The sequence below is a fragment of the Fistularia commersonii genome, chromosome 25, assembly GCF_037954325.1.
Source record: "Fistularia commersonii isolate RoL2024-O1a breed Wild chromosome 25, RoL_Fcom_v1.0, whole genome shotgun sequence".
Lineage (NCBI taxonomy): Eukaryota > Metazoa > Chordata > Actinopteri > Syngnathiformes > Fistulariidae > Fistularia > Fistularia commersonii.
In genome coordinates this window covers 1,310,301-1,334,729 of record NC_141308.1, presented here as the reverse complement: position 1 = coordinate 1,334,729, position 24,429 = coordinate 1,310,301, and the positions used below count along the sequence as shown (strand labels likewise).

Below are 24,429 nucleotides of genomic sequence, written 5' to 3'. Positions count from 1 at the left end.
CTCTCATCTCTCCCTCCCCCTCGCTGTTATACCCCTGGGGACTCTATATATATGAGGGACCACTTCATGCACTTATTGTTCCACTACATACATTTCCAGGCAGATGCTCTTCACCACAGTGTGGGAGAGAGTCGGGAAGAGGGAGACGGGAATTGTGCAGAGCCGCAGAGACGTTACAGACCTGGACGCACAGGCCAGACTCAGTACCGGCACCTCTGCATCCTCTGCAGACTTCCCACGTGTCGTCCTGTCCTCAGTCTGTTTGTTTTCCTGGAGGAGTGGACTTCTGATGTTCTTACACCATGCTGCTAGTGCTGCTATCACTGCTGTTTGCTAGACTGGACTGTTTGTTTGGAGCGCCAGCAGGGCGAGAAGTCTACAGAATGCCTCAAAGTGCTCTAAAAGGTAAAATCTCTTCACCTTTTCTCTCTCCTTCTTGATTACGGCTCAATGTATACAATAACAACATCAGTACGAGACAATGTTGATATACTGTATGACCCAAGGTTCTGGATCTCCTGCGTGAAGAATATTCTAAATTGCATGCAAAGTTTTAGGAAGTGGTGAGCACTTATATTTCCATTTGCCTTCCAACTGTGGGAATGCCTCAATTGTTGATAAGGTTAAAAAGAGCATCGCAATGTCAATCAATGTCAATCAATATTAACAATTGTGAACATATAAGTGCTATACAAGATATTACGCGAGAGAAAAATTATAAGCTGTAATGACAGAAGCAAAAGGTAGGTATGTTTTCATAAATGTCTCATGATTTGAAATTGATGAAGCTCAGTAATGTGAGGCTTCTGCTCCTCCGCAGCCGGTGCTCAGAGGACTACAAATCTGACATATAAATAACAACATTTCCAGTGTGTGTTTTGAGTCTTTAAAAGTAAAACCATGGGAGCGAAGCCGCCCTGAGACTGTTAGCCCGTGCCCCTGGGGCCTGTCCCTGCCCGTCAGTCTCTGCCCGCTCTGCCATGGCCTTCCAATTAAGTCTTCAATCAGCATTGTTGTTGTTAGTGGCCTATCCTGTGATGTGGTGCAGCACAGAGGGGGATGCAGGGTTGGCGGTCCTTTAGAAGTGTGTCTATGGAAGCCCCAGTGGCGCACTGAGCGTGAGCTCTTGTCCCTAACATGCTGCCAATGAGCTCAAAGAGCAGCATGAGAAAACGGGGGCTACTCACACACATGCCAGAAACCTGCACCAGTTCACACTGAAGCTTAGTGCTCAAACAGTAAATATCAGATTCATCCGTTTACCTGTTGCCAAGTTCTCCTTCACAAAAGTGCTGTTCATTTGGCAGAATTTGGCAGTGAGTTCAACTAAAATACAGTATCTTGTCCTTGTTAGAGTAAATGACACAAATGCATTACTGTATTACTTGTGTTTGTTTCTGCTGTATCCTGGGTTTTATCTAATCATTCTGTTTCAAATAGTTTAATTGTTGCTCAAGAATTTATGCTATAGAAGGAAGAAGAAACCTGCTTCAGAAAGGTTTTAGTATCCGTTTTCTACATCTTGATACTAACACATTTCAAATGAACTCACTGATAAGAACATAATTGGAGAACTTTATCTCGGTATCTATTATAATATGAAATATCCATTGAATTTCCAATGACTTTCGATGGACTTTCTGGTTCTTTGCTTTGCTCACTTTACCAGCGTGTGACCGAAGTTTGTATGCTGTATTTTTATGTCTCAGTTCCTTCACTTTGTCCTAAAGGACAGTAAAAATCTGTCACAAAAATCTGGCCGAGGTCGTCCTTAAACTTCCAATATTTTAAAGGACCTATAAAGTTCAAGGGAGCATTAAAATAAACGGGTGGATGATTTTGATTCAGAAATGAGCATTCAAATAAAAAGCGGGAAACCTTAATATCACGTTCTTGTCCGCAAATCAGAGCTTGCCTGTTTATTGCATTTTTCTGTTTCTCACTCCTTCTTTTCCCACTGTTTTATCAACTTCCTTTGGTTCTCTGCAGCGCTGTCTGACCGTGGCACCGTGGTCCTGGAGGCCGCCATGACAAGCGCCTTGTCCGCTCTCGACCGTGCCTCATCTGAGAGGAGTCGAGTCGAGACGGGCTGCCAGGGTTGCGTACCCTGCCTTTTTCAGGATTGTGGACAGCCCTCTGGGTCCTGCTGTGAGTACAACACCTCATGTTGAGATTAGTTTCATTAATTAGCAAAATAATGCTTTCCAAGGCTGACCGTATCTCCCCTTCTTGTCCACCAGCCTCTTTTGGCAGCACCTTATCAGAGCCCAGCTGTGATGTCATCAGCAAGGCCCAGAAGCTTCAGGGCGAAGCTGAGCGAAGTTGGGCTCTGAGCCAGGCTTGCGCTTCTTATCAGCATCGCTGTCCATCTGATGATTTGGACAAGGAGAGTTGCATCAGAATCATGGGTGAGAGTTGCAGCGCCCGTGTCCTCCAGTGCAGCCTGCTTAACACAATGCAGAACCTGGAGCCTGCCACACAGACACACGTGCAGGGTGAGGGAATATACGTGTTTGAAGCAGATATCCTCACAGTTCTGTCGGTGTAATGCTCATATCACCATTTAACAGTTATCTGCAAAAAGTTGAATGTGCTTCATTCCCTGACCGTAAGTGTGTTTCTGCCCCAGCAGCAGTGTGTGGTCAAAGATCATACAGAACGCAGAATGTGACGCAACCTCGGTCCAGGATCGTGGGCGGATCTCCTGCCCCGCCGGGCAGCTGGCCTTGGCTGGTCAATCTCCAGCTAGATGGTGGCCTGATGTGTGGAGGGGTGCTGGTGGACAGCTCCTGGGTGGTCACAGCGGCACATTGTTTTGCTGGGTAAGGATAATCGTGTGTAGCTCTTTAGTACAAATGGCTGTACTCTGTATTGCATATACTCGCATACATACAGTATGTGTATCACACAGTGTTTAATACGTGAAACTGTGTTATTACTCCGTCCTGTAGGAGCCGTAGTGAGAGCTACTGGACTGCTGTAGTGGGTGAGTTTGACATCACCAAGACTGACCCCGATGAGCAGGTTCTCAGTGTCAATCGCATCATTCCTCATCCCAAGGTAACGTCGCACAGAAAACTTGAAATAGGATAACTAGAAAAATAGATCAAGTTTAGGTGATCACTCATAGCGCTGTCTCTCCTTTCTGCAGTTCAATCCAAAGACTTTTAACAATGACATCGCCTTGGTGGAGCTGACATCCCCAGCGGTCCTCTCTGATCGTGTCACCCCTGTTTGTCTCCCCTCTGGTGTGGAGCCCCCTACTGGTAGCCCGTGCCTGGTGGCAGGCTGGGGATCGCTCTATGAAGGTGAGGAGGAGAAAGAGTTCAGTCTTTGCTATTTGAGTTCTGATTATGTTGCTGTCTGTGAGAATCCTAAAACTATCTGTGAATTCTTTTAAGAATCCAATTTCATGTAGTTTTGAGTAAGCATAAAGGTTAGAGTCCTTTTAAATAAGTCTTAAATGTATATTTTATTTCAGTCTGTTAAACTTTGTTGTTTCAACGTGTCAAACTGGGCCCGTGGACCCCAAATGGCCCATGAATTACTTATCTTTGGCCCACATGATAATGTCTAATGAATTTTCGAGTTGGCCCGCCGGTACATCGCACGCTTCTTTTCTGAGAAAGTGCGGTTTTAGTGACAGCCGAGTGACTGGCTAAGACTTGTGAGCATCACAGAGCAGCAAACTGAGCTTTAACGCATTTACAGTTTGCGGTGCAGTTTCATTTTTGTTTAGTTTTTTTTCTCTTGCTACTAAAGGACACTTTAGTAAGGAAAGTGAAAGTTTTAGAATGGAAATTATTTTTTGGCTGTTGTTTACCTGTAGCAAAATATTTTCACTTGGATTTACAGATAGCGCCGTAAGAAATAAACGCTGATTTTATATTTTCTATCTTTTTTATAATTTATTTGATGATAAATGTCGTTTCGTAGGTAATAACTAATACGTTTTGTTTGTTCCAGGTTCAATATGTGTAGTAAGATAATTTCAGTATCTTCAATAAACCCCTCTTTGTACCTTTTTTTTTAATTTGTCCCCCTGTGTATTTGAGTTTAAAACCCTGGGAATTTACAGGCTATTTGCTATTATTAACAGCTTGTTTGTTTGGTCACCATAGTCTTGTTCTGTTGTGCTACACTGTCACAGTAACATTCTAGACATTAATATTGTGTATTACTTTTATTTGTTTGTTTCACAGACGGTCCCTCTGCAGACGTGGTGATGGAGGCCAAAGTGCCTTTACTTCCTCAGAGCACCTGTAAGAACACGCTTGGCAAAGAGCTGGTAACAAACACCATGCTGTGTGCCGGTTATCTCTCTGGAGGGATCGACTCGTGTCAGGTGGGTGCGATCCTTGGAACGTTCAGCTTTTCATACATTTTCATTTTTGTTGAGTTGAGTTTATCTTCCACTGCTACTGAAACATTTAAGTATTTACATTGACTGTTGATTTGCACTATCATCAATAATATCTGACTTTTTATTTACATTGTCGCGTCCTTTAGGGTGATTCCGGAGGCCCCCTGATCTATCAGGACCGAATATCGGGTCGATTCCAGTTGTATGGCATTACGTCCTGGGGAGATGGATGCGGGGAGAAAGGAAAACCCGGAGTTTACACTCGGGTGTCTGCTTTTTCTGATTGGATTCAGACTGAGATACAGAGTGAGTTCGAGTGAATTACAAAAGAAAAGAAATGCTTTGACACACATGCAAGGTATATCAAATATTGTTGTCATTTTACAGCTTTTACATTGTTCCTTTTCAGAGTCGTTTGGGAGCCGTGAGCCAACATGTCCAGAGCTCTTAAAGACTACGGAAATGACAGAGGAGGAGCAGAGGTCAGAGTTCAGCTCGCTTTGTCGTTTCTATACTCTCACCTGCTCTCCCGGTCACAACCCCAGCGTTTGCAGCCAGATGGCTGAGGACAAATGCCTCACACGTTTCAAGAAATGCCGTGAGTAAAAAAATCAAATGCCTAACTTGACCAATCTGACAATAAAAAAGTGGTGAAATTAAGGTTTCACATTTTCCACACCTTTTCATCTAGAGTTGCGGTCATTCCTGCAGACCCTGTTGGATTTGCTCCAGAGGGCTGAGGACTACATCAGGGATAAAGTAGACTTGACGTTCTTCACGCAGACTCTCCCGCAGCTGGTCGAGCACATCTACAGCACAGCCTTCCCTCACACAAGAGACAGGAGGGATGTGGCTGTACCACACACTTCTGCGCAATTTAAAGGTACAAAATGAAAGGATAACGTTACATTGTTGATAGATGTAATAGTGTGTTTTTCCCAAGTGCATCCATGGTGTTGTTGGACACTGCTTTAAGGCGTTTTACTGCTGTTGTGTCTTCTAGGAGGTGCTGTGGTGCCAGAGGAGCAAGGTCCTCCTCCAGTCCCTCCAGCCTTATTCCAAGGTTTGGGTCCCTCATTGGATGACTGGGGGAAATACCTGAATAACTTAGCAGAGGAAATGAATAAACACACTGACAATGAAATCCAAACATTAAGACAAGAGGAAAACCTTTTCTTGCAGGTATGCTTTGAATTCATTCATTGACAAAGAGTTCAAATAAAGTTGAAGTAGTTGGAGTAATAATATCATTACAAATGTATATGTCGGGATCATGTTAGCATTTTGATTTTATGACATTTTAATTTGAATTTTAGACAAGGGTTTTGCTGCGCAAAACTTGAAAATAGACATTTTCATCATGCCATATTTTGAAACATTACCTGCATCGTACAAGCATTATTTATGGCATTTTAAAATCACAGGACCTTTCACACAAATAATCATGTATAAATAATATATATTGAAACAGTAAGTATATCAGCACGTGTATCGGATAAATAATGCTTTTTGAATCAAATAAATAACACACTATTCAACTGGAAGTATTATACATAAGTGCAGGTCTAGCATTGAAAGAACACCGAAATATTTTGACTGTGTGCAAAATAATGTCTGGAAATGAAGTCAAATTGTCGTAATTATTATGAAAGAGAAAAGAGAAAAAAGAAAAAACATGCACATCCGCTGCCCAGTTCGGAATGGGTGCCGGATCAAAAAGTCGACTGAATAAAGGTTTGAAAAAAACCTTTAAAACCGCTTTTAAAATGGCGCCACAATAACATGTTTGTCAACATATTTCTGGTGAGCATTTGAGAAAGAGTATATGTCTGATCAAAACGTCACACGAGAAAACATTTTCTGTACTGTATGTAAAATAAATTATCTTTATTTTTGGAGCACTCTTGTAATGATCATGAAAAACACATGATCGTCATTACTGTTGCACGACTTTACCCAAGAATTCTTTCTTTCTGCTAATTCTCTTCGAAACGTGGTTCATGAACTTGATAATGGAGAATTCTATGCTGCTATTAATAATCATAATGAATTTAACATTGTTAACAGAATAGATACATATACACATTTTTCTCATGTACTAAGTTTGTTTATCCAACAGCAATATTTTTCTCTCTCATTGAGTCTAGGAAACACAGGCTGTTACTAAGAGATGCAGATAATTCTTTGCATCCATTTGAAGCTAATTGTACTATCCGCTGTATTCTTATGTCATCTCCAGGCAGGAGACCCCTCAGTTCATCGGCTGGTGGGAGAATATCGGACCATTATTTCAGCGCTGCGCTCCAAACTGGACTCTCGGGCTCCTCCTCCTGTTCTGCACTTGGACACATCCTACCTCCAGGAGATGCTTCCTGATACTCCATCTATTCCTACTCTTTCCACTGTAACGCAATCTAATTCCACTTCTTTGACTGTAACGCAAACCCATGCCAGTTCTTCTGCCTCAACCCACAAGCCCCAGGAGCCTTGGTCGCTTCTAACCGCCCTTATGAATGAAATCCAGAACTTGAAGTCAGAAAATGGAATTGTGTCCGGGGACGAGTCACAAGATGAAATACTGCCAAGTAGAGATCCTTCGGATGAAATGTGGGACACCTCATTGGACGATCCTGCCATCGCTCAGAATGGAGAACCAACATCCTCACCACTTCAGGAGCAACCAGTGAAGGGTTTTCAGCCTGCGGGAGACACAGAGACGACAGCTCAGCCGAGACAAACTGTGCATGCCGTTAAACCTTTTAGTCTCCACAGAAAATTCAGAAGCCTTCTTCGCAAGCGACAGATTCCTGGGACCGGTGGGAAAAGTACGTGCCTTCACCAACAATAACGCTTTTTACATATTTGCCTTGGTCCTGAGTGAATATGGATTCTTATATCCCTCTGTTCCCACAGTGTGTCTGGGAGTGAGAGAGTCTGCGTTGCAAGTCAGCCAAGTCAGGGAATCTTTTCAGTGGGTTTTAAGCATCCCAAATAAAAATCTTCGGATGAATTTCCAAGAGGTAAATGATCTAGCATGATAGACTCGCCAATATGCGCTGGTGTGTTATAAACTTGGATATAGCATGTCGTGTCCCTTCTTTTTTTTCTTCTAATACCCTTACTTTTGTTCAGGTCCTCGTCGATTTGAGCTCCAAGAATGACCGAGGACTTTACCAGGCAAGGGTCAGAGCTGTAGTTGGTGGAAGACCGATGACTTTCTACAGTCTGGTGGGCCTGGAAAATGAATCTTTCTACCGAAGCGTGCCGAGGATCATTGCTTTAGCGCTGGAGGCACTCAAGACTTAATGTCAACACCAAGTGAAACCGCACGAAAGACAAAATGAAGACTCAAATGAGGGACTGTGGCACTAAGGTTCAACCAGAGTGGCTCGAAGAGCCCCAGAGAAGCCTTTTTTATTTGACTGTAGATCTGTATTGACACAAAGACACAAAGACGCACAAACGACGCACACTGAAGCAAACTGTTCTCCTCCACAGTCTCGTGATGGAAAGAATTACTCATTACAAAAGAGTCTCGCCCTTCCTGAGAGCTGGATATGGTCTTCAAATGAAGACCATGAATGTATCAATTGCCTCATCCCAGCATGTTTTTATGTGGTTGGAGACACAGCCTTCTCTAACTTATGAATCTGTAAAAATGATAAGTTATTCATATTGTCATAAAGTCTTTTGCAAAGGTTGAGCCTCTTGTGAAGAACACAGAATGTATATATTATGCAAGTTTATTCAGACTATATTTATTTGTATAGAGAGGATAATTTGTATTTTTGTAAGACATATGTAAATATGTATATATACATACAAACACACACACACACACACACACACACACACACACACACACACACACACACACACACACACACACACACATATATATATATATATAAATAAAATTGCTGTCAAAGTTTTAATCCAAACATTAGTTTCTCTTTTTCAGAGTTTGACGGGATATATTCACAAATGCTGTCAGTAATGGTGCTAATCCCACAGGATTTTGCGGCAGAGGAGAGGTCTGCCTTAGCTGCAAGTTACAGTCTCTATGGAAGTGTTGATTGGTTCATCTCGCACCCCAGCACTGACCTTAGTCTTCAAAACATTCATGAGTGAGCTTTACCGTCAACACAGCAGCTGCTGTGACCGGTGCCCCCCACTCCACTTCCCCTGTTTACTCTCATTATATCCAGGATGAGAGCTGTAATTGGACACCAAATTGTAATTACCAAAGAGTCTGTTAGTTTTGTCAGAAGTCAGAAAATAGCAATTACAAAAGGAAAACATTTGCCTCTTGTTTGGTCTGCATCGGTTTGAAGTTGCGGCATCAGTGCTGTTTGAGCGGGGCGGTGATTCAGACAAATTCATTTTGGGATAAAGATCAGCCGCGTAATCTCAGCCAGGACCGATCACGTCCTAAAAGAAGGACGGACAGGGGATGTAAGCACAACAGCTGAGTAAACACACTTCTCTTGCAGCACATTAGTCACATTCTTGCCTGATACTCATATGTGTGTGGGGTTGTGAGGGAAACAGGGAAAGAATATATACATCCAAGCAACAGACCCCAGCTTACACAAAGTTATTATCCACAGTAAACTGTAAAAGGACCCAACTTACAGTATCACTTTATCTGAAGAACAGGGGTGCAGGCTCATTTTAATAGATTATGGCTTGCTACTGTCCCTGAGTAGTCCACCAACCCATCACCTAAGTTATTTCATTGACATATTATGGATACCCAGCCAGCTATTCTGGCAATACAATATGTGTTGTGTGTGTGTGTGTGTGTGTGTGTGTGTGCGTGCGTGCATGGGTGTGTGTATTATTGTGACAGCTGGCAATGCAGTACTTGAAATAAATTTATCCCCAACAATCATCCTCTCAACCCTTCTCTAGCCTAGTGGGCTCTGAAAGGAATACGCACATATTCATACTTGCATATGCAGAACACCACCAGAGAGTAGAGTCTATGCGATGTGATTTGGGATCATAGTTCTGCCAGAGGCCAGGCAGCGCAAACACACAGTGATGGATTCTGGACCTCTTATTTTTCTGCTGTTCCTCATGAGGGTGTTCATGATATATGTTCCAGGTAGGCTACCACATTGTTGTGGATTCTGTCAATATAACAAACTGTAAAACATATATATACATATGTACAAAGATACAAGGTATCTGTGTATATATATCTATATATCTTTTGTCCAGCTGGCACTCAGAAGTTTGTTTGGTACCTACTAAAGCTGCTGTATTATTACAAATTTGAACAATGGGTCATTATTAACAGTAATTATCTATATGTGTGGACACCACAGCAACAGCAAATAACTTGTACTTATTGGTGTAGTCAAAGTGAGGTCATGCTGTGGGCTAACAACCGATGTACAGCACAGCTCGGACGATTCACTTGGAAAAGTCCACAATCATTTTCCACCAGCATGTTAAATATTTCACCACACTTGCATATTTTCTACTCTGTGAGTCATCGACACACACATATCCTGTTTTGTGGCTTCAAAAGACCTTGTAACTATGTTCACAAATACAAAGTCTAATTTTCAGTTTACAGAAAGTAGTGGATAAAATTAATAAAAATTATCAAAAAATGTCTCCTCCTCATCAGCTGTTTTTATCTTTTGTTTTCGTTTTCTTGCCTTTTTTAGCAGCAACAGCAGTCAACCTTGAAGGTGAACTTTTCAAGGATTTGATGAAGGGGTACAACAAAAACGTTCGACCCATGGAGAAAAGCAGGGATGTTACCCAGGTCCACATCAAGATGACACTCACCAACCTCATCTCCCTGGTAAGAGAAACTTTCCCTCTAAAGTGTCATATGCTAAGTGACTTAACATTGTTTTTTTTGTTTCTTAACAGACATTGAAACAAAAAACATTATGATTTTGTCTTTGCAGAATGAGAAGGAGGAAGCCCTCACAACTAGTGTTTGGATAGAAATGGTAACACGGCATGATAATAGTTTGAAAAAAACTTGCAGATTTCATAAATAAGAACCAAAATCATTTCTGTCTGAAGAAATGGTGTGACTACCGGCTGAGATGGGATGAACCTCCCAGGTCAGTTTTGTATGAGAATATCACCTCTGAGCTTCGCGTTCCTTCAAAGAGCATATGGCTGCCGGACATTGTACTTGAAAACAAGTGAGTATATAAACCCCATAACATCATTTTGTTTCAGAGGCTGGGTTATATCATATGTATTATTTATTTATACTGTATAGAATGTGTAGTGAGGATTTTAAAAAAGTCACTGAACCCATCTCCGTGGCATCTAAAATAAAGGCGGTTACCCTCTGTTGTGACCTGTGCACAGTGTGGACGGCCAGTTTGAAGTAGCCCTTTACTGCAATGCGCTGGTGTCTCCTAATGGCTGCGTGTACTGGTTGCCTCCTGCCATCTACCGCAGCGCTTGTGCCATCACTGTTAACTACTTTCCATTTGACTGGCAGAACTGCACCATGGTGTTCCGGTGAGTTGAGACTATCGGTATCGGTGTGTGCCGATAAATGGCACTCACCGAAATGAATTGCATAACACTTTGCGCAGTTTCTCTTGGAACTAGTAACAGAAGGAATTGCAGAGAATGGGAGGCTCCCACCGTGCCGCATGTTGGCAGTGTCATCTTGAGGAAACAAGTATGAATTAGAGTTATGAGCAGGTGGCTGCAATTGATTTTTCTTGTGCGAATCTAAAAAAACGTTGCCAAAGTTGGTGTTTTTTTTTGTTGTTTTTTTCAAGAACTGCCATAAAAGGTCACATCACCTTTCAGAGGGAGAACGGGACCGTGGAAGATCTAGCGAAATAGCCTAATTTCATAACACAACACAGGCAACCATTCAGGTCCCACACTATGGGATGTACTCGCATATTGCCGACACAAGTTGCCATCTTTTCTTGTATAAAGACAAAAAACTCTGATGATATGCCAGGAACAGGTAGTTACCTAAACTCCTGGGGTGACTTACCAACAAGACATATTCATGAGTAAAAATCTCTTTTCCTGTTTCAGTGTCCTGAGTCACGAGAACTGTATCCATAAAGAAATTTTGATCAAATAGTGGCTACCAAACAAAGGGAAAACTTCTAAGGCAAATAAATGCAGAAAAAGCTGAGACAGACTTCCTGTTTTACAGCAGTATACCAAATATGAACATCTTGCCACATAAAGAAAGTATACTTTTATTTCTTCAAAAAATAGTTTAAGACATTGCACATTGCACTGCATTTCTCAAAAGAATTATTCATTTAAGATGTGAAAGGCTCCTTAAGAAATCGCAACATTCTAATCTGCCTGAATCTTAGAAATATCGTACGCACAGACGTTGTAACATGGGTGAAAATGCTTGAGATATCTTGATTTAAGACTCTCGTGTTTCTAAAATGATACAGGCTCTTTTTGTTTTTTTATATGGCATCAGTCGCATCCAAACAAGAAACAATAGTCCCATTCATGGTGCATTTTCCCTTTGTTGTCTTGTAAAAAGGAATAAATGTTTTTTATTTTCAAGTAGTAACAGACAACGGCTCTTATCCTTGTGTCCAGCTCTCAGACCTACAGTGCCAATGAGATTGAAATTGTTCTCAAAGAGGAGGATAACTACACTTTGGAGTGGGTGGACATTGATCCCGAGGCTTTCACAGGTACAACATCTCAGATGACTCAACCTTCACACATTGCTTTTAGATAAGCCCCCTTCTTTGATAACTATACATAAAAGCTGCATTTTCTTTTAACTAGAAAATGGAGAGTGGGTCATCAGACACAGGCCAGCCAAGAAGGTGATCAACACTAAATACACAAAAGATGAGCTTGAGTACCAGGAAGTGGTCTTCTTTCTCATCATCCAGAGGAAGCCGCTCTTCTACATCATCAATATTATAGCCCCCTGTGTCCTCTTCTCCTCCCTTTGCCTACTTGTTTACTACTTGCCTGCCAAAGGTCATTTCTCCTTCTTGTCTCTTATTTGTCATTTTTTGCTTTTGACTTCACCCATGGTAGGCTATAGGGAGGTGAAAATTCAGGTATATGGTCCTGACTTTCATGAAACCCATGGGACAGACATGGCAACAACAACTAAAGCAAAGCAATAACAACTAAAGCGAAAGTTTTTCACAAACACACACGATCTTGACTCCACTTATTAAATCTGTTGTGTTTGCAGCCGGTGGTCAGAAGTGCACCATGTCTATCGCCACACTTCTGGGCCAGACGGTGTTCCTCTTCCTCATCGCCAAGAAGGTTCCAGAAACGTCAAATGCCGTGCCTCTTATTGGAAAGTGTGTCCGTTTGTGTAAATTCCAACATTTTCACTCAGAACGTATTTAAATATCAAAGTGGAGTCTTTTTCTTCTCTTTTGTGGGAAGAGAAAATGAGGGAGCACACAAAAATGATTTTGAGTGGGAGTTCAAGTCAGACAGACAGAGACTGAGGTTGAAATTAATTTTAACCTAGGACATACAATACAGTGAATGATTATGATGATTATATATATCATATTTGCACATATCTGTAGATACCTTTTTCACTTTACGACATAGTTTCCCCTTGACTGCAGGTATCTGATGTTTGTGATGTCAGTAACCACCACGGTGGTGATGAACTGTGTGATCGTCCTCAATGTGTCCCTGAGGACCCCGAACACTCACGTGATGTCAGACAAAGTCAGAAAGGTCAGTCTAGTCCTCCATTCCTTTTCCTTTGACATTAATAAATCTCACAGTGATGATGGCACGGAGCTATTCTCCAACAGCGACACTTTGTCATATTTAGATCCTCCTAAACATCTTGCCTCGACTGCTGAGGATGCGGATGCGCCCCTGGACACCAAAGAGCAACACCCCAGAAAACCGCAGCGGTGAAACTCCGGACACCGATAGGAATGGTGCCTTTCTGGTTCCGTGCCGACGCCGCAGGTCGATGACCCTCATCACCCAGGCGGAGGAACACACTATGGAAATCGCTCGGACCGAGCTCATGTTTGCCCAACTCAAAGAGAGACAAGGCTTGATGAAATCGGTCTTAGAGACGCTGTGTAAGCCGTTCCGAAAAATGAGATTAGAGAATGTGCCCTTTGTCACAAGCAGAACTACAGCCGATCTGTTTTGTACCTAGATACCGGCCTGGAGTTGGGTACGGCAGAGCAGCTCAGTTTCAGTCTGGCGAAAGCATCTCCGCAGCTTAAACAGTGCGTCGCTTCATGCAAACACATCGCCGAAACAGCCAGACAACAGAACAACTTCCAAAACGTAAGCTCTAGGTTGTTTTCCATTCATCATGTGATGGTGTTCTTACCTGTCATTTCATTTCAAACACAAAATTGCTAGGTATCGCTTTACACCTTGTAATGTGACATTGTCCTTCCCCAGGAAAATGAAGAATGGTTCCTGGTTGCCCGGGTGATTGATCGTGTCTGCTTTATTGCCATGACACTAGTATTCTTTATAGGCACAATTGGGATCTTCCTGATGGGCCATTTCAACCAACCTCCTTCCACACCTTTTCTTGGCGACCTCAAGAAGTACCTCCCGACAGTAAATAATTTCTCAGATCTGTCCGAGAATGGAGTATGACCGGACCTGGTGGGAACTATGGCGGAGAGTTCATCCATTTTACAAAAGAAGAATTCGAAGACATTATTTATTGTCGGGGTGATGACTGTGAATTTTGATTCTTTTTTTTTTATTGATTGTTTTCAAAAGGTTTAAATCACAGCTCTGCACCATGTTATTTAGCAGAGCTCAATAACCATTATAGCTTGACCAAGGACCCCAGGATCTTGTTAGATCATTGAGTGTTTCTCATGATGAGGAAAACGTTCTCTTTTCTCTGACACTTGAGAGAAGTATCCCTCGATACTTGGATTTTACCTTTATAGCAACGCTTTTATTAATTTCTTAATAATTTCTTTATTAGTGTTTTAAAAAAAAATCAAGAAGATGAATTGAAACCTGCGGTATTGATTTAATCAATAAATATGGCGACTGTAGAAAAAATATATTCATCCTCTTTGTGAAGTTTCTGAACGCATATAGAGGTAGCAGACATCCCAAAGCTGTGCTCGAACCCAACATGCTACATACTACAGTGCCCCCTCCTCTGGAAAGCAGGATTTCAATTTTATGGCTGAGTTGGTTCCTATCTACCCCAACAAAAGGCAGATCCGGGTGGTTGAGATGGCAACAGATTCGGGGGTGAGATGCAGCTGGGGAAGGGAGTAAGATACCCTAACACACGATACCAAACATTACTGTTTGAATCTGCACACATGCACACGCAGGAGTGAGGAGGCCCACGCCATTTAATTGACCTTCTCACACTTCCATTACTGCAGTCTGCGTGGCCGGGTTTTTAAAGGTAAGCAAGAGACTTTTTATGTTTATTCTCCAATTCAATGTCTTAGTGCTAAGCTAGGTCTCACTGGTTGAAGCCTTTCTGAGTTAGTTTAATGTGCTTTGTCTTCTGATAACAATTGGAGGTATAGAATCTGCAACTGAGGACGCTTGACTCTGATTTGACCAAAAAAGAGAACTAAACGTTACATGCCAAATATCTCCGAAAGGTTTGGAGGATGTTAAGATATTACCTTATTCAAAATCTAATACTGCATTAGTTATATTCGCATGTAATGCGGCTTTTTTGTTGCATTTGTAACAAAAAATGCAACAAAAATGACATAAACTTAAATCAGACTTGTTTTGAATTCTTAGTTTAATCTGTTCAATAATACAACTTCAAACATATATACATTTGAGATTAACATGAGCGCGAGACTTGACATTAACATTTGTGACTTTTCATCTGCAAATTACAACGTTTGTGCATCATAAACATGATTATGAATGCTGTCAGGAGGAATTTGTCTTTTTATGTTGTCATTTACGGTCTTAGACTCAGCACATCCCCAAGCCATCAGACAGCAAGACCATTTTTATTGCATCCGCGATAGTTGCCAAATACATTTCAATGCAACAATGAAAGGCACTATTGTGCTTGTCTCGGACAATAAAAATGTTTTCAGGTTTGGATCTGTTGAATGCTTTTTCATTTCGAGGTGTTTTACCTTTTGCTGCTTTAAATATAAACTGCAATAATTGAGGAATTTAGAATTCTTTAGAAGTATGGATACAAACATTTAATACATCTTTAAGTGCATAGATTTATCTGGAATCTATTTGGTAAATCCACATTTGACAATCCAAGATAAACATCAACATGTGAATATTCCCAGATTAAATGAACAGCAGTTGGTCATGTTTCCTGCGCTCAAAATAGGATTATTCAGCATTGCTGTGTCGTTACTCTTCTTACCTCTCTAGCTTCACACCATGTCCGTGGTGACCAACCAGCCTCTTCCTTTTGGTCGACTAGAGCGAGAGAAGCACATCCGGATGATCTTCAGAGCTTTCCAGAACAGGTGTGAGACCTCTTGTGAGTGTCACACTCACTCACCTGGATCCAGACCCTGTCAAACTCCACCTGGCCGGCAATCTACCGAGCGGCTGGGTCCTGTGGTAACAAATACGCACACGGAGGCCCAGGGACGACTGAAAACAGAAGAAGAGGAGTGTCGTTGGTCTTTGAAAATACTGGATACAGTTAGCCAGATTCATATCACCGCCAGAACAGAGCTGCAAGGTCAGCAAATATCGGTCCTTGTTTAATTCTGCTCGCTCAATGAAGGAATTTTTGACCCAGTTGCATGAATCCTCATTTCAGGCCCGCAGTGTGTTCCTCAGAGGATCTACGGCATTAGTGCAGGAGTCAGCAGGTCACAGCTGTTTGTGGCTGTGGAAGGTATGAGTCTCAACCGCAGATGTATAGGATGAGCTCCAATCAGTAAATTGCTATCAAATTTATGTCCACTTCTCCCCTTTGTCAGAGAGTTCGTGTCTGTGCCTGCAGTGTTGTGGTCCGGCCCGTGCTTGCTCCTTGCAGGGCTTTGACCGTCAGGGTCGCCAGGTCTTCTACTTTGAAAGACCATTTCGGATGGATGCCTGCTGTTTCGGTTGCTGCCTGATGGAGTTAAGTGCCTACACACCTCAAAAGCAACTTATTGGCACAGTATGCCAGAGGTAGGCCATGAACTTTGACACTGAAATCTGGTTCTTGATATAACTCACTTTTTTTTTTTATGACCTTGTGAAAAAAAAGGACCAGCTCGTATTTGACATTTTAAATTTTTATTTTCAAGATTTTAAACAACCAGGGATTATTAACTTTATGAAAGTTGAGCTGCAGCTTTTCTATCTTGTCCGTATATTATATTTTCTAAATCTTAAAATCTTCCTACTTGTGGCGACAGACGCCGTAAGTTATATCTGGCCATTTTCTATGCAGAGGGGTGCTTTCTCATTCACTGTTTTTAATAATTCTACACCACTTTAAAGTTTTTTGAGACGGGAATCATGCATAGAGTAGTGAGCTAGACTTTTTACACAATAAGCATCAAAGTGTACATGGCAAGACTTTTTCACGCAGTATTTGAGAACGTACGCTTAAGGAGATGTTAAGTGCCGCACCATGTCATAAAGGATTTTTTGCGTTTACAAGCCCAAAAGACTAAGGCTAGAAAAAATGTCAAAATAGATTTCTTCTCTGCTAATCATTGGAAAGCATGTTAAGAGCACAGGCTTCAGTTTTAACATGCAGAAAATCCACTTGTCTCTGTTGGTGACTTTCTTACTGGTTTGAGGTACAAAGATGTGCTGCCTGCTATATGTCAATCAGAATAGACACACTTTATATATACACACACAAAATGGCCAAAAGTATTCGGTCACCTGCCTTGACTCGAGTGTGTATTTAAGTGACATCCCATTCCTAATCCATACCCTTTTGCCACAAAGGGTGCAATATGACATCAGTCCATCCTTTGTGGCTATGACAACTTTAATTCTTCAGGGAAGGCTGTCCACAAGGTTCAGGAGTGTGTTTATGGGAATTTTTGACCTTTCTTCCAGAAGTGCATTTGTGAGGTCACACACTGATGTTGGACGAGAAGGCCTGGCTCTCAGTCTCCACTCTAATTCATCCCAAAGTTGTTCTATGCGGTTGAGCTCAAAACTGTGTAGGCCAGTCAAGTTTATCCACACCAAACTGTCATCCATGTCTTTATGGGCCTTGCTTAGTGCACTGGTGCACAGTCATGTTGGAAAAGGAAGGGGCCAGCTCCAAACTGTTCCCACAAAGTTGGGCGCATGGAATTGTCCAATATGTCTTGGTATGCTGAAGCTGTCAGAGTTCCTTTCACTGGAACTAAGGGGCCAAGCCCAGCTCCTGAAAAACAAACCCACACCATAACTCACCCTCCACCAAACGTCACACTTGGCACGATGTAGTCAGACATGTAGCGTTCTCCTGGAAACGGCCAAACCCAGACTTGTCCATCAGATTGCCAGATGGAGAAGCACAATTCGGCACTCCGGAGAACGTGTCTCCACTGCTCTAGAGTCCAGTGGTGGCGTGCTTTACACCACGGCATCTGTCGATTTTCATTGCACTTGGTGACGTGTTGCTTAGATGCAGCTCCTCAGAATTGAACGGAAACCCATACTATGAAGCTCTCTGAGCACTGTTCTTCAGCTAGTCTGAAGGCCACATGAAGTTTGGGGGTCTGTAGCGGTTAACTCGGATGAAAGTTGGTGACCTCTTCGCACTATGTGTCTCAGCATCTGCTCAGCATCTCTGTCAGTTTAAGTGTCCACTTTGTGGCTGAGTTGCTGTTATTCCCAAACACTTCCATGCTCTTATAATGGAGCTGACAGTTGACTGTGGAATATTGAGGAGCGAGGACATTTCACAACTGGATTTGTTGCACAGGTGGCATCCCGACAGTTCCACGCTGGAATTGACTGAGCTCCTGAAAGCAACCAATTCTTCTACAAATGTTTGTGACATTCAGCTTTCCTAGGTGCTTCTATACACCTGTGGCCATGGAAGTGATTGGAACACCTTGGATCGGTGATCGAATACTTTTGGCCATATCATGGATATACTGTATATAAAAACTCAAAACTTGATGTAGTCTGAAGTCATAGTTTATTTTCAAAATCATACATTTACATATAAAAATATCACTCCTCCAAAGTTAATTTTCATCAGCCATGACAGCAAATGATTGCTATTATTTTCATTTCTTTGTACGTTTGTTGTCACGGCAGATACGTTTTATCTTTTTTCATTCAGCACAGACTTTATGCTTTGTTCAGCAGCAACTTTGTCATGCGAGCTGTTTTCCATGCACTCATAGGCTCTGGCCACCCTCAACAACTGTAGACCTGGGCTTGTCTGTAAATAGCATTGAGTCTGCACGGCTATAGTATCGTCAAAGCCTGGGAGACTTAATGGGCGTAACAGCTGTTTGCATGGAGCCATACTGACAGTTCTATTTTGCAAGAGGGCGGGAATGCATCATCCTTTCCCAAAAGGAATGTTGCCTAATGGGAGAAATGGACACGCCAAAGTACTTCCTTCATCTGGCCTAAATTGGTCTCCGGAGCTTGGTGGGAGCCACTGTGTCAAATTTAGACTTTTCCACAAGTAACACACAATGTCTAATTAAGATGGAACTGGCAGGAGTTTCCATGGCCACTGATCTACTTGGTATGAATATTCTCTCAGTTGTGCAAGAATAAAGCCTGTCCCAATTTGAACTCTTCTAACACCAAGCAAACAATGGTTTTGGTACTGCGGAATCATGACAGCCGAAAATGTGATCAACCAAGCATCAAGGCTGGGCTGCACCCGTGTGAAAAGTGATTGCCAGTATGTTTGGTTCACAATTACATAAGATGTGTTAAGTCCCTGTAAGCTATCGGTGTTTTTAGGTGGAGCATGTTCACCCCTCTGATTGAAATAAAAGATACAGAGGGAGCTTCCGCCATCAGGATCCAGGGGCCCTGCTGCCCAAACCGCTGCTTCTCTGACCAGCAGTTCAAGGTAGTTTCCATGAAAGCCATAATAAATGTCTACATATTTGTAATACCAACTTTTTATTCTTTGATCATGAGTCAGATTGTCTCAAATATTGGTGAGAATATTGGCACAATATGGAAGAAATGGCCTGGCTTCAACAATGAATGCAACATGGACCATGAATATTTTGGGCTGGACGGTGAGTTGTATGCATATACTTTTAAAGCATCATCAATTCCACTTAAAATAATAATCTATCTGTTTCTTGAATGTCCATTTTACAGTGCCTGTTGCTATGAAATCACAAACTAAACTTTTACTCTTAGCAGCAACATTCTTAATGGTAAGCATTTGCATTCCTGTATTTGCTTAACAGCTAAACTTGTAACAGATGGATTCTTGCTCATTCATCTACGTTTCTCTTAAAATCTCCTTACAGAATCACATGTTCTTTGAGATGAGCTGATGGGTGAAAGTGATCAACAGGTGATGCTACTGAGGAGAGTCAGCAGCCATGCAAGAGCATCATTAAATTAGAACTGTGTAATAAAGGTAGTTGTTGACAATGAACCAAGCAGAACCTCTTAACCAATGAAAGAATGTAAAAACAGTTTAGCAGCAGATGCATAATTGACATTTATTGCTATTAACCATCATCCAATAGTGCTTCTTCACTTATGCCATACACCTGCACCCATTATCACGCCACTATTAACAGGCAGCATTACAGTTTTGCAACAAACTACAGGTGCTTTCTTGATGAGGATAAAAAAAAAAGTCCAAGGATTGATATAAACTGTAACACACTCAGAGATCCATTTACGTCTCTCGTATTACAAAATGGAAAAGTGACGAAGGTCAGTGCTTCAGACCTTACAGCTTTACGTAGCATACTGTGAAGCAGTGCCTGTTTCTTAAGATTGTTGAAGGCGAGGTAAAGATAAAACTGACAGAAGGGGAACCTGGTTTGGATCAGGCTTGAGGACAGGCACAGTGATTTAGGCAGCTTGGCAGTCCATTCATAAGATGCCGGGATACACAAACTTCTGCCCAACACAACAAGGATCTCCACATTTGGGATTCTACCTCCAAGTCAAAGACTAAGAATCGTGTCGATTCAATAAAGTGATCTTTGAAATCGACTATGTTTAAAAATCTCTTGTACGTCGTAGTAGAAATTCCTGTCTAGCTTGAACAGATGAACTGTAGTTAAAATACAGCACAGTAATAAAATAACTTCTACCTGCAACCCTGTCTGAGTCCCAATAAAACAATTTGACTGAGGAAACGTGTTATTACGTTAAGATTGGTTTCGATACATTTTGTCAAGTACACTTTGTCAAGAACTCTGACCAAATCACCAGTCCTCCCTGTGGTAGCAAGTCAAGTCATGTTAAAACTTGCAGTAAAAAAGAAAAGAAAAAAAAAAAAAAAAATTAACTTAGACTTCAGTCTCTGTGGTTGATTAAAAAGAACACTTATTTCCCTCTTCGGCTTGTTTCAGTCTTCCGCTGAATGGGTATTCTCCTTATTTGCAAGTTGACAAAAAGACAGAGTGATCTTCTTGACTTTGTTCATTGACAATTGCTCTGTCTTCCAATTCCAGTGTCAATCTGCACAGAGATAGCCTTTCCTGGCTTCGTCAACATGTCACGCACCTGTGCAACACAAGCAGACAAGCATGTTTATGACTAAGTTGGGAAAGCGGACGAAGTAGTAAACAAACAGTTAATACCTTTGCAAAGGCTCAATGCGTTAGGGACTAACGTCCACCGCTAGCATTCACTAGACCATGGAAGTCTTCCCAGGCTCTGCAAACAACGATCAGACCATTCACAGTTAAAAAGACAGTTACAATGATACTTCTCTCTTTCTAATAGGGATTGCCTCAAAACAACAACACAAACAATACTTCAACCAAATTTGATGACTGAGACCTCCAGCAAGATCAAAGTAATACCAACTGGATGGATTCTTCTGTCTGCACTGCAACAACTTTCAAGACAACCATCACTCTGTTTTTGTAAAACTCAGAAATCTAAAAACAGCCCCAACAAATAGCACCGTAAACTCCTAGGTATCGATAAGATTATCTTAATTATTATATGATTACACATTATTACTTTAACTGAAAAAAAGACATCTTTTCGGTGTTGTTTTGTACAACTGAACAATAAATATACACTAACGATCCACCTTAAAGCAACAGATGCTATTTGACTAAAAATACCGCATACCATGTCAAGTTTGGGATCAATTTGAGGCTGCCTTATGCGTCTACACAATTAAAGAGTTGTACATTTGTCTGCTGCACAAGCAACTGTACATTATGCACTTGCAATATTTCCTTGGTGGAAAATAAAAGATCTCTGTGAGCGCTAATACTGCTGTGTTTGAGTGAGAGGGAATTAAAAAGAAAGACATACATACTTAATGCTGTCTGTGTGTGTCTTGTACTCCATAATCGTGTTGGGAGGCAGGTTAAGGACTCTGCGCAGTGTGTCTCTGATGCGGGCCGTGGTCGCCTGGTCGCTTGCAGTTTTATTCCATATAGAAATGATGTCCTCCTGGAGGTGAGAACAGTGACGGATTATAAATAGACAGTATTCCGTAAATAATCAGATACTGTTTTTTTTTTGCATGTACCTGGAAGCGTACTGACACTACAGCCCCGCAGATCTCCTCTCCAACCATAAACTGCTCCCCGAGCATGGCCAAAATCAAGTTCTCCCAGCACCGCGATGCCAAGCCTTTCCTCAGGCGGATTATCCATTTCCCACCCATCTTATTGGCGTCATCCTAGACACAACACGAGTGTCAGAATGGGCTTTTTTCACGCATTAACATATGGACCACAGCGAAAGCAAATCACTGTGAAAAGCACTCGCCTCCCACATGGGTTTGATGCCTTCCTTGAAGAGATGGAAGTCACTGTGGCCCGTTAAGTCACCTGGCCGTATCATGTGACTATAAAAACGCCAGAACTGCTCCACCTTCAGAAGAACAAGAAATGTTTACTACCCTCAAGTAATGTGGGGGGCTTGATCTGGCTGATACGCCCCTTTAAAGCGGTCCAAAGGAGGTGACAAACCGAGGCAAAGCTGCCGATCTGTTTGATGTTCTGTTCGTAGCTTTGGGTGCTGGCCGGTCTGCCCGGGGTGCGTCTGGAGTACCAGAAGGTGTAGTTGTATTGAAGAGGGTGCTCTCCTGCACCTGGCACCACCATCTACAAACAGCAGGAATAGGCGGGGTGAATTCAAAGAAAGCACTTGTGAGTACAAGTCACTCCTTCTAAGTCACTTTATGCACACCTTTTTTTTGGAGGTGTTGTGCTCCTTGTCCTCATCCTCAATTTTTTCCTTCTCACCGTCTTTCGGTGAGCCTTGGTCCTGGTCGTGATCTCCACTGTCGTCATCTTTAAGACTGGATTTAACGTAAATGCAAACATTTCACCCACTGGTCAGATCTATATTTGCACAAATGTTGTCATTCGCTCATCAAGTTGTAGTCTTAGAGCTGTTTTAATAAGAAGGATGGCGTGGCAATGTTGTGGTTTGTCTGTGAGGGTTCTCATTCATCCAGGTCATGGTGAATTCTTGTCAAAATCTTCGTCTTGGCAACCGGACTTGAATTTCCGAGAGGCCTCTCTAGTTCAGCTCAGAACTGAAGAAGCCTCTTAGAGGAGGGTTGAAACGTCTTCAAGTGGCCAAATTCAAGTCCAGTTGCCAAGACAAGAAGATTTCGACAAGACTGTTGTGGTTGTACTGCAGATACTGAAATGTCTTCATGCTGAGAAACCAGAATATTCTCCTATCAGAGGAATGTAAAAGAAAATTAACCTCTAGCTAACCAGGCAAAGAAGATGAACATTGTCAGTGAACAGTATTCAGGCAACTATTTGAGTGACTGAACTTCCTTATTACAGTGGCCTACTTTAAAACTGACAGCCTCCAAAAGTTTGTATTGAAAGACTTTTGACCCTTTGCAAAAATGTGAACGTGTAAATGATCTTAATAATCAATGATGCAGTCACCAGAGACGGTATGCCAATAATGACAGGCTTGTTGAATGATGTGCATGTGCACACCTCCAGTTCCTGGCCTGAGAGCTAGTAACATCGAGCATGTCGGAACTTGCTGGTATTTCGGGGCGGTGGGAGTCCAGCAGTAGCCGCGCCTGCGCGCATCGAAACCCGGCTAGCAACTACTTCCACGCCGTGGATTCGGGCCTTCTGCTATGCTAAGCTAACAACATAGAACATTACCCGTGACAAACGTGACTGTTGTCGCTTTGCTGTCGCATTTCTTTATGAAGGCAAATATGTGCAAAATCCAATCCTATCCGGATTTCTAAGGTCAGAAAGCATGTACGAGCATGCATTTCAACTGACACACCTCTCATTTTGCATGAAACGCAACAGGGTAGGTGAACGTTACACTTCCCACTGCCTGTGCGGGCGCACAGGGAGACCCGTCACTGGTCGATACCGCGTCTTACTAATGCCGGTACTTACGCGTCAAATTTATTGTTCATTATTTTCTAGCTGGGAGCTTTTCGGAGTCCGACCGCAGCCTCCTGTCCTGAATTCCGCAGGAACGGCGGGCGGCGCGCACTGTGAAACCACGTGTACGCGCATGCACTCGGATCTTGTTCCTCGTTGGTCGAGATGAGCTTGTCTTCGGCAAAACAGCTGGTTTCACCGGCGGCGGGGACACGCGAAGAAGATAAAATGACAGAAATCGATCGTTTCACTTTTAGCATTTTATTCTTCAGCTTTTATTAACTCAATTTTCTCGCATCCGAGCATGGGTCTGAAAAGTTCAACGAGGCAACTGTCAAGAGGCTGTGCAACACACGTGTGTGTGCAGACACAGACAGACACTCACACACACACACAGGCGGCCTCTTTAAAAGAACAGGCTTCCTCTGATGTGGCGCATCCCTTGTTTCATCCCCTTCCATCTCTCCCGCTTGTAATCCGCTCTTGCGGCCGCTTCAAACGGAGGCTCTGTTCAGGTCTGAGCAGAGCAGAGCCATTGTCCGAGCCCGAGGGGACCAAAGGGGCGCCTGGGCCTTAAATACGAAACTAGATTCGACGTACCCGTGTTTTTACAAA

General features: G+C 42.3%; 4 protein-coding genes across 9 annotated transcripts; 3 read left to right on the top strand and 1 right to left on the bottom strand.

The window, feature by feature from the left end:
- Nucleotides 1–98: 98 nt before the first annotated feature.
- On the top strand, nt 99–8,173 carry prss56 (serine protease 56). Its single transcript, XM_086172797.1, has 14 exons — nt 99–405; nt 1,990–2,148; nt 2,241–2,495; nt 2,633–2,822; nt 2,952–3,060; nt 3,152–3,308; nt 4,203–4,345; nt 4,510–4,669; nt 4,773–4,961; nt 5,055–5,246; nt 5,367–5,545; nt 6,603–7,188; nt 7,277–7,383; nt 7,496–8,173. The coding sequence occupies exons 1-14, from the start codon at nt 303–305 to the stop codon at nt 7,667–7,669; spliced, it is 2,703 nt and encodes a 900-aa protein (XP_086028923.1). The 5' UTR covers nt 99–302; the 3' UTR covers nt 7,670–8,173.
- Nucleotides 8,174–9,330: 1,157 nt separating this feature from the next.
- Nucleotides 9,331–14,392, top strand: chrng (cholinergic receptor, nicotinic, gamma). Of its 2 annotated transcripts, none has more exons than XM_086172104.1 (12): nt 9,331–9,473; nt 10,048–10,184; nt 10,294–10,338; nt 10,415–10,539; nt 10,712–10,867; nt 11,942–12,039; nt 12,137–12,337; nt 12,561–12,675; nt 12,955–13,069; nt 13,170–13,431; nt 13,512–13,645; nt 13,766–14,392. In XM_086172104.1, exons 1-12 carry the CDS (start codon nt 9,410–9,412, stop codon nt 13,967–13,969), a joined length of 1,656 nt encoding a protein of 551 aa, XP_086028230.1. In that variant the 5' UTR covers nt 9,331–9,409; the 3' UTR covers nt 13,970–14,392. The 2 variants fall into 2 exon arrangements, with proteins under 2 accessions (XP_086028230.1, XP_086028229.1); XM_086172103.1 differs by having other exon boundaries at nt 10,045–10,184.
- A 1,219-nt stretch (nt 14,393–15,611) lies between these two features.
- On the top strand, nt 15,612–19,779 carry LOC147218770 (phospholipid scramblase 1). Of its 4 annotated transcripts, none has more exons than XM_086172108.1 (8): nt 15,612–15,902; nt 15,957–16,034; nt 16,116–16,193; nt 16,279–16,471; nt 19,226–19,337; nt 19,413–19,512; nt 19,598–19,656; nt 19,753–19,779. In XM_086172108.1, the coding sequence occupies exons 1-8, from the start codon at nt 15,725–15,727 to the stop codon at nt 19,777–19,779; spliced, it is 825 nt and encodes a 274-aa protein (XP_086028234.1). In that variant the 5' UTR covers nt 15,612–15,724. The 4 variants fall into 4 exon arrangements, with proteins under 4 accessions (XP_086028234.1, XP_086028235.1, XP_086028233.1 ...); XM_086172109.1 differs by having other exon boundaries at nt 15,612–15,907; nt 15,965–16,034; XM_086172107.1 differs by having other exon boundaries at nt 15,612–15,907; nt 15,938–16,034.
- eif4e2 (eukaryotic translation initiation factor 4E family member 2) lies at nt 18,420–24,025 on the bottom strand. Of its 2 annotated transcripts, none has more exons than XM_086172111.1 (8): nt 23,827–24,025; nt 22,625–22,736; nt 22,405–22,539; nt 22,202–22,306; nt 21,960–22,112; nt 21,740–21,880; nt 21,049–21,124; nt 18,420–20,971 (listed from the first exon to the last, which is right to left on the bottom strand). In XM_086172111.1, the coding sequence occupies exons 1-7, from the start codon at nt 23,844–23,846 to the stop codon at nt 21,089–21,091; spliced, it is 702 nt and encodes a 233-aa protein (XP_086028237.1). In that variant the 5' UTR covers nt 23,847–24,025; the 3' UTR covers nt 18,420–20,971; nt 21,049–21,088. The 2 variants fall into 2 exon arrangements, with proteins under 2 accessions (XP_086028237.1, XP_086028236.1); XM_086172110.1 differs by having other exon boundaries at nt 21,744–21,880; nt 23,827–24,019.
- Nucleotides 24,026–24,429: the final 404 nt, after the last annotated feature.

What these genes read in the sequence shown, in the direction of transcription:
- prss56 (XM_086172797.1), top strand. Translation starts at nt 303, where the DNA reads ATGCTGCTAGTGCTGCTATCACTGCTGTTTGCTAGACTGGACTGTTTG. An exon ending in AGGAAAACCTTTTCTTGCAG is followed by an intron (nt 5,546 to 6,602) that starts GTATGCTTTGAA and finishes TGTCATCTCCAG; the next exon opens with GCAGGAGACCCCTCAGTTCA. An exon ending in TTCGGATGAATTTCCAAGAG is followed by an intron (nt 7,384 to 7,495) that starts GTAAATGATCTA and finishes ACTTTTGTTCAG; the next exon opens with GTCCTCGTCGATTTGAGCTC.
- chrng (XM_086172103.1), top strand. Translation starts at nt 9,410, where the DNA reads ATGGATTCTGGACCTCTTATTTTTCTGCTGTTCCTCATGAGGGTGTTC. An exon ending in TCACCAACCTCATCTCCCTG is followed by an intron (nt 10,185 to 10,293) that starts GTAAGAGAAACT and finishes TTGTCTTTGCAG; the next exon opens with AATGAGAAGGAGGAAGCCCT. An exon ending in ATCGGTCTTAGAGACGCTGT is followed by an intron (nt 13,432 to 13,511) that starts GTAAGCCGTTCC and finishes TTTTGTACCTAG; the next exon opens with ATACCGGCCTGGAGTTGGGT.
- LOC147218770 (XM_086172106.1), top strand. Translation starts at nt 15,725, where the DNA reads ATGTCCGTGGTGACCAACCAGCCTCTTCCTTTTGGTCGACTAGAGCGA. An exon ending in CGCCAGAACAGAGCTGCAAG is followed by an intron (nt 16,035 to 16,115) that starts GTCAGCAAATAT and finishes TCCTCATTTCAG; the next exon opens with GCCCGCAGTGTGTTCCTCAG. An exon ending in ATTGGCACAGTATGCCAGAG is followed by an intron (nt 16,472 to 19,225) that starts GTAGGCCATGAA and finishes CGGTGTTTTTAG; the next exon opens with GTGGAGCATGTTCACCCCTC.
- eif4e2 (XM_086172110.1), bottom strand. Translation starts at nt 23,846, where the DNA reads ATGAACAATAAATTTGACGC. An exon ending in AGATCGGCAGCTTTGCCTCG is followed by an intron (nt 22,307 to 22,404) that starts GTTTGTCACCTC and finishes GTTCTTCTGAAG; the next exon opens with GTGGAGCAGTTCTGGCGTTT. An exon ending in GCATCAAACCCATGTGGGAG is followed by an intron (nt 22,113 to 22,201) that starts GCGAGTGCTTTT and finishes TGTTGTGTCTAG; the next exon opens with GATGACGCCAATAAGATGGG.